General features: G+C 43.7%; 2 protein-coding genes across 3 annotated transcripts in view; one reads left to right on the top strand and one right to left on the bottom strand.

Annotated features, from left to right (window-relative positions):
* Window positions 1-311: 311 nt before the first annotated feature.
* Window positions 312-5,060, top strand: AKIP1 (A kinase (PRKA) interacting protein 1). The gene is made up of 4 exons (XM_010563803.1): window positions 312-517; window positions 2,961-3,074; window positions 3,385-3,435; window positions 4,341-5,060. Exons 1-4 carry the CDS (start codon window positions 491-493, stop codon window positions 4,482-4,484), a joined length of 336 nt encoding a protein of 111 aa, XP_010562105.1. The 5' UTR covers window positions 312-490; the 3' UTR covers window positions 4,485-5,060.
* LOC104829515 (chromosome unknown open reading frame, human C11orf16) overlaps window positions 1,941-8,053 on the bottom strand; it is a 15,841-nt gene continuing 9,728 nt past the window's right edge. The window contains exons 7-8 of one of the 2 annotated variants that reach the window (XM_010563804.1): window positions 5,897-6,138; window positions 1,941-2,983 (exon numbers count right to left, since the gene is read on the bottom strand). In XM_010563804.1, the coding sequence (XP_010562106.1) occupies window positions 5,905-6,138 (234 nt within the window). In that variant the 3' untranslated portion in view covers window positions 1,941-2,983; window positions 5,897-5,904. Of the gene's footprint in view, window positions 2,984-3,091; window positions 3,884-5,896; window positions 6,139-8,053 lie in introns of those variants that run through there. The other variant, XM_010563805.1, reaches the window with a different exon arrangement.

The raw sequence follows: 8,053 nt of genomic DNA, 5'->3' as shown, positions 1-8,053 counted from the left end.
GTCCTGCAGGGGCCTAGTGTGTGTGGGAGTCAGCCTTAGGCGTGCTCCGATGAGCTAGAGGCGTTTTAAAAAGCCGCGGAACCGTTTCGCACTTGGTGGCTTCCCCCCGCGTTCTGCCGCGGTGGGAGAGGGTGGAGGGCACCTACAAAGAAACGGCCGGTGCTTTGCAGGACGGCGGAGCGAGGCAGCCGCTCCACCCGGTGACCCCCCCGGGGAAGCGAGTGCCTCGGTGCTGCCTGGGGCGCCTTGGGAGGCCGGCGTGCACGCTGCCTCCAAACTTAAGGACCACCACCGCGGCGGCCGGCCACGCGCGACTGCGTCGCCCCAGAGACGGCCCCCGGCACTAGCGAGGGTTTTGCCGTTCAGCCACCTGGACACTTTCTACCCCTAAGCATCGAGCACCACACCATGACTTACAGAAAAATGTCTTTAACTGCAGGAAGAAGATTCAGAACGTCTCAGCGCAGCATTCGCTTCAATTGTGAACTTGATGAATCAAGCCACAAAGGAATGCGAGGTGAGGTTTCACCCCCAGACCCGTGCAAAGGGGAACGTTTATGATGTGCCTGGCAGAGGCCTCTTTGCACTACTTTTGCTAAAACTGCAAAAATTAGACTTCAGTTTTGCTCACTGCATGGCAAGAGCTTAGCCAGCGAGCCTGTGGTGCTGGCCTAGATTAAGAAATTCGGGGCGTTCGCCATCATGTGGTAGGTTACAGGGTAGGTTTCACCAGTGCTATCCTGACCAGCTGGTACCACCTTAGTTGATAAACACCACTATCCATCAGCATTCTCCTAGACGGTACTACTAGACCAGTACACATTTTAGCAGAGGGTTTCTCTGCTTCTTGGTAGAAAGGCAACGTGGTTAGAGAGATAGAAATGTCAGACCACATCACAAATTACATTGTGTCAGCCACTGCGCAGGCTTCTGGCGCATCACAACGTAGAGTTTTTTCCGGTGCTGCCAGGTTACTTCTGCAGAGTGGCTTTTCAACAGAGTAACCCTTTGTTTTCATCATGCCAGCAGGAACCACTCATGCTAGCTGATGGAGTCAGTGTGTTCTGGGTGGCAGAAGTAAGGGAAAGTTTGAATCTTGAGCAAAGAGATTGCTTTGCATCACGCATTCGCTCTGAATATAGAGTTAACGTCCCCGGTATCATTTAAGGTACTTGATTTGGGGTGTTGCTACTGGATAAGGAGTGTGGGCTCAGTTCTGAGCAGCACTGTATCTTTATTTGTGATAAGCAGAAATTGAGAGGTATGGCATACAGATGCACAGCTCCACTGCTTTCATGGTGGCTCTGACTGCCATGTGTCATTACTTTTCTGGGTAGACAGACCAGGAGCCTGTCTCTGCCAGCTCATCCTTGTGAATGCAGCCCTGCAGCCCGACTACTGCATTAAAGTCTTTGAAAACTCCATCACAGTTTACATCGTCTATGCCCTTTGGGATCTGTTAGCATAATGCAGCAGGGAGCTTACTGTCCGCAGAGTTAATAACAGAGGCTAAGTCTTCAATTAAATTAGAGAAAACAGTAGTTCAACACAGACCAGATGATTAGTTCTTAAGCAACTCTTTTATCATTTCAAAGCACTACATACACAGTAACCAGGTAACCCTAAAACAACTCAGTCTTACACAAGATGAAACAAAAATATAACAGTGTATAGAGACTCATCCTATTCCCTGTTAGGAGTATCAGAGTTGGAGCAAGCAGTGGATGACTTCCATATTTATGCATCAGCCAAGACAGTACTGCTTCAGTCATCTTCTGTAGACAAGAAGAGTCATAAAAGGGTGGGGTGGGGGGAATTCTCAGACCCACAAGTTCATTACCAAAGTTTACAAAGTGCAAATAAAAATCCACAGCCCAACATAACCATTTAGGCACTTGAGTGCAAACGATTAAAACTGTGATTTAGGATGAGTTGTTTAGAGTTACTAAGGGACCAAAGTTTACCCACATTTCTTACCCCAAAAGTTTGCTTTCATTTCTTTGCTCTGTGACATCATGTAAAAGAATCCAGCTCACCTCCTGTGATACAGAAATGCTCTGTGAAGCGTTATGCAATAAAGTCAGAGTATTTGATGTATTTGGGGACGTAGCTCCACAGTAAACCACAATAGAAGCAACCAAAGCTGTTGATGTGTGCATAACCTCAAGGAATAAAACACAGCAGTAGATTTGGAAATAAGAATTGCTACTGGCCTTATTTTTGTTAAGTTTAGTCTTGACAGTCAGAGACAAGGAAAATGGAAGTGAGATAAAATAGATATTTTGGAACTTTTTGGTCCCTGTGATCAAAAAGGTAACCCTGGGAGGTGACAACAGATGGCAGCAGAGCTATACTCAAATATTTAGTTTGCAGTGGGGAAGATTCAGGTACCTTTACTGTGGAGCCAGAAAAGGGCTGCTGCAGTCTTGAATACAATTCTCAAAACCACTATGCTACTCATACCAGCCTTGAAGACACTTTAGCTTCTTCACCAGCTCATTTTTCAGTATTAAAGTGGTCTGCTTTTAGAGCACTGCTCCTGCACGTGCCGTGCAGAACCAGTCTTCACTGGCTAGGTTGCAAAGCACCTGGCTTGCATATACATCCTGTTCAGGACCCATAAACTATGCCTTTTTCTACCAGAGCTTTTCTCGAAGAGCCTGATCAGGTAGATGTTTCCAGAGCGTTCCTTCTGATATTTTCATTAATTTAGTTCTGAGGTGTCAGGGAGTCCCTACATATTGTGTTGGAAGGCAGGCATCTACAATCAGGGCTAACAGTTTTATACCAGAAGGCAGATGTCCTGTGGACATCCAGGCATTGTTTTCATCCTCACATGAGAACACACCAGCCAATTAATATAGAAGGTCAGTTTCACTTTTAATTGTAAATCTGCAGTAGTTGTGACCACAGCTTTGATGCTTCTCCACATAATATTCTCTGTTTCTACTGTTGTCCAGAAGTACTATAGCTTCATGGCAGCCTGTAGATGCAAAGAGCATGAAATCAAACACATCTGCAGATACCATGGCAGGCAAGCAGGGCAAGGAGAGCTAGAGTCCTCCCAAGAAGAGGTAAGTAGGTGGTTTTGGTTTTGATTAAAGGTTATTCCTTCCCTTGCCATGGGACACTTGTTATCCATCTCGTGTCTGTGACGCTTACAGTAATGTATGTGGTTTAACATCATGGGCATATGAACACCTGGACTGATCTAAGCCTTCTGTTGGGGGGCAGGGGAGGAGGCAGAATAGCTCCTGGTGCCACCAGTGTCACATCAGTCCTTTTGTGTAGGGGAAAATTTCATGGACATAAAGCATCCCCTCTCTCAGGGGCTCAATTTGCCTTTTGTGTTGTATCATTAGAAACATACCTTTTTCTTTCCAGAGGACGGAAGCCTCTGTAGCACTCAGTCAAGCCCAAACTTGCCAGCAACATGTAAGTTTATAGAATACTTTGTTTTTAAATCGAGGTATAGCATTTCTTTATCATCAAGCTGGTTAAAATTGGTGATCAGATGTGGAGACTTCATGATGGCACAGAAGATTAACCAGTGGTGCATTCACAGTCCTAATGTACATATAGGTAGGCAGTAGAATGAGCATACAGAGACTTGCACAATTAATTGCAAACCAAATTGTGGCATTCTGGCATATAACCAGTTAAGAGTCTACTTTATATTTTGGACTGATACAGAATGTCAAACAGTGTGATTAATCTTTAGGCTCTTGTGAATTGCATCAGCAACAATAATGCAGCATTTCTCCAGTCTCACCTCATTTGTGCTCCTGACGCATTCCCCGTGCTGAGGAAAGGCAGGCAGCAATGCACTCAGCAGTTGCTTAGCCAGTTATGTTTGGCCCTCATACAGTCTCTCTGAAGACTCCTGTTCCTCAAGGAGAAGGAAACTTTATTTTTCAAAGCCTAGCACCTCACCAAATCAATTTCGGGAACTTCTAAGCCACAAAAGATGAGAAACATGGAATCTATACCACAGTACAAGTCAGTGGGAGCACCCTTGTTGTATGGATGTTTTCCAGGTCTATGTTCAAAACCATTTAGGTTGGTAACTTTCAGTTTTGTGAAGCAGAGATTACAGCATGTTGATTATTTCCATTGATTGAAACATTAGATGAAATACTTCGAGTACGGCACTTGCTAGTTTTTGTACTGACAGAAACATTTTACAGTTTTATCCATGCTGCCTGTATATTTTGAAAAATCTTAGTACGTTTATATAGTAGCTGAAATGTAAGGGTTTTTACCCAAATTCAAAGTTTTTATTTTTGTGGGAAATCTAAGATGACTAAACAGTAATGAAACTTCCCCCCCTCCCCCCAAAGACCAGACAAGCTTCCGAAGACATCTACATTGAAGTTTCTCCTGGCACCTATTCTGTCACAGCAACCTCAGAGGACATGGTGCAACAAACCCATGTGGTGGATGTCAACGCAGGACAAAGTTATGATTTAACTTTTGTTCTATGATGTTTGTTATTTCTTGGTAATCACAGGAATAAAATACAAGGCTGTTTTAATGCATGTCATGAACTATGTATATCTTTTTCTTGTTAGCACTTTAATAGTATCCTCTCTGGGACTCCATTTTTATGGCCTGTATATTTGTTTTCTACTTAATGCAGTTATATGCAGCCCACTTTGTACACTGATTTTATAAATATTTGTACATTGTGTGCCTTAAATCCAATTATGTGACTCCTGTTCCAGGTTCTTATGCTTTAAACAATTAAGATACAATCAGTGAAATAAAATACGTAATTTAGTCTTTGTGATGACAGCTTCTTTTTTATTATCCTCAGACAGAGTGTCCATGTCACATTCTTGAGCACAGACAGCATGATCCATGTGGTATGAATATGGATGTACATTAGCTTCTGTGGGCTGGCACTGATTTTAAAGCATTTGGCTCACAATGCATCTCTCCTATCTGTACTTTTATTATTCTGATAAAGAAATAAAATGCAAATGAAATTCACTATCTATCTAGGACCCCAGCTCAGGAAGGTGCTTGAGTATGTGTCAGATGTTCAGTGTAGGCACATAAACTATCGATACTTAAAGTACTGTCTCTTTGCAGGCTCTTACCTAGGCTAAACACCAGTTAGCTGCCTTCTTCCATAGGCAGTAGGGCACCCTGAATTGTTTGCTGTTTCCTGCAGGGGAAAAGTACTGCTGAGCAACTGCACACTGCAGCTTTTGGCCAAGTTCATACACTCCAAACATGAGCAGTCCTATTAAGGAGACTCCCTGGATGCTTAACTCTCCCAAAGGATCAGATTCCACCCACAGTTAGAATTAGTGACATGACCTATATATATCTATAATCTTTTTGTAGCTGATGGGATTAAGGTTTCAGTTAATTTTCACGGGAATACAAAATTCAGTGAGTTGAATGCTGGATCTCCAAGCATTTTTGTTGTTTGTATCTACAGTAGCAGGTCCCTTACCCTCTGGCTACTTTCTCTTCTGCTTTAATCCTGAAAAAAATATTTTCAGCTGTCAGCTTGTATTGTTTCTCCATTCCTTCTGGCTTTCTACAAAAAGAAATTGCTATGCTAAATTCCTCTGGCTAACTCTAGAGAACTGTAGACAAACTGGAGGTTTGTAGAGCCTTGCTGTGCATCTGTTCAGGCTTTTAGTGCTCATACGAGATTACCTGATCTCTCTAGAACTGTAAAGTCAAGTCCAAATAATTAGGAATTTGATACAACACCTTGGAGTAAAGAATGAGGATGCTGAAATTCAATGTGGGTAGAAATAGTGTTTCTCAGTTATTAAAATCATACAGTTATCCATAAAGATATTCTATAGAGACAGTATCTAAATCAGAATTTGATTTGCTTAATAAATGTAACACTGATACAGTCTAAGCAGTTTACCTGAAATTTCAGCTCCTGAACTTCATCAGTTGTCCATTTATTGAATTGTGTTGATCATGTCTCTCTCTCTCCTTTGTTGCAAGTGAGCTCTTCGTTGTTTTTTTTGCCTGGCCTCCTCTGACATGGTCTGTATCATCAAGTTTGTTGCCTTCTGTGCAAGTCACTTTACAGTTATCATCTGACTCTGTCTTATTCCTTGCTGTTTTATATCTTTGTTTTTCTGATGCTTCAAAACCTTCTTCCTGGAGGACAGAAAACAAATCCCTTGGAAGCCTAGCCTAAAAAAAAGCATCAGTGTCTTTGTAACTGCTGCTTTCCTGGCTGTAAGATAGGTACGTCTGCCTCACGTAGCTTTAATAATGGTATCATTTCTGTGCTAGTACAAACTTTACTGCTGCAACACAGAAGTGTACAAGACCAAAGGATTTTCAGAAGCTGTTAGGCTTTGACCAAAAACTTTGCTCCTTTAGAAGTTAGGAGAATTTTTGGTGACTACAGTGGGAGAACATTAGCTCCACAGAGAGCACCTCTGGGAAGCCTGCTCTCTAGCTTCACTTGTTTGTTTCAAGTTATTTCTGATGCAGTCTGCATTATGTGATAAAACTGCTTCTCTGCAGTCTCAAGGAGTGGCAATATATATTCTGGGTTTAAAAACACCAAGGGCCATTTCACAGGAATAAAAGTATGTCATCATACTCTGTATTAACACATTGCATCCACTACTGTGATTCATGATGCCAGTTTAGGGCTAGAATGAAACCACTCTGGGTTTTTGGTTTGTTTTTTTTTAGTTTTACCAAAAGGCAAAGCATGTCACTTCAGTGCATAGCTGTGACACTTGCTAACATAGCACATGTCTGCTTGGAGCTCCATACTGGCCTAAAAATTCCTAGGAAGGCAATTACAAAGGTGTGTAATTATGATTATTTAAATAATAAAGTAGGAACCGTATAGTTAATAAGTCAGTAGGCATCTGCTTAAAATTAATGCATATAATTGTGAGAGTACAAGGTATATTCCAGTATATTCTCTGTTCACCAAGACATGTCATTAACAGATTCATCTTCTCCTAAAGAAAATCATGCAAGTTTAGCACATTCAAAGTTTTACCCTGCAGTAAGCTCACAGTAGCAAGAGCATGAAGGTACAAAGGAGCTAATATTTGATTTCCAATATATAATTTATTTATTGTACCCCTGACGCTCTTGTGCAGAGCAGTGTTTCTGTTCATCCTGCCATTCTCTTTCATGTTCCCCTTCTTCCTGCAGGCTTTTTTCTTCCTCTTTTCTGTGTGTGGTGGGTTGACCCTGGCTGAACACCAGGTGCCCACCAAAGCCACTCTATCATTCCCCTCCTCAGCTGGACAGCGGAGAGAAAATACAATTAAAAGCTCGTGGGTCAAGATAAGTACAGGGAGAGATCACTCAACCAATTACCATCATGGGCAAAACAGACTTGACTTGGGGAAATTAATTTATTACCAGTCAAATCACAGTAGGACAATGAGAAGTAAACGCAAATTTTAAAATGCTTTCCCTGGACTCCTCCCTTCTTCCCAGGCTTAACTTTACCCCCAAATTCTCTACCCCCTTCCCCTCACTGGCACAGGGGGACGGGGAATGGGGGTTGGGGTCAGTTCATCACCCGTTGTCTCTGCCGCTCCTTTCCCCTGAGGAGGGGCAGGATTCCTCACACTCTTCCTCTGCTCCAGTGTGGGGTCCCTCCCATGGGAGACAGTCCTCCACAGACTTCTCCAACATGGGTCCTTCCCATGGGCTGCAGTTGTTCACAAACTGCTCCAGCATGGGTCCCTTCCATGGGGTGCAGTCCTTCAGGCACAGCCTGCTCCAGCGTGGGTCCCCCGTGGGGTCACAAGTCCTGCCAGAAAACCTGCTCCAGCCTGCGCTCCTCTCTCCACAGATCTGCAGGTCCTGCCACGAGCCTGCTCCAGCGCGGGCTTCCCACAGGGTCACAGCCTCCTTCAGGAACCCACCTGCTCTGGCGTGGGGTCCTCCCCGGGCTGCAGGTGGAGATCTGCTCCCCCGTGGACCTCCCTGGGCTGCAGGGGGACAGCCTGCCTCACCGTGGTCTTCCCCATGGGCTGCAGGGGAATCTCTGCTCTGGTGCCTGAAGCACCTCTTCCCCCTCCTTCTTCAC

The sequence above is a fragment of the Haliaeetus leucocephalus genome, unplaced genomic scaffold (genome assembly GCF_000737465.1).
Source record: "Haliaeetus leucocephalus isolate CR32 unplaced genomic scaffold, Haliaeetus_leucocephalus-4.0 Scaffold173, whole genome shotgun sequence".
In the NCBI taxonomy this organism is placed as follows: domain Eukaryota; kingdom Metazoa; phylum Chordata; class Aves; order Accipitriformes; family Accipitridae; genus Haliaeetus; species Haliaeetus leucocephalus.
Note: the sequence above shows the minus strand (reverse complement) of the source record. Positions and strands in the feature narration are given on the sequence as shown.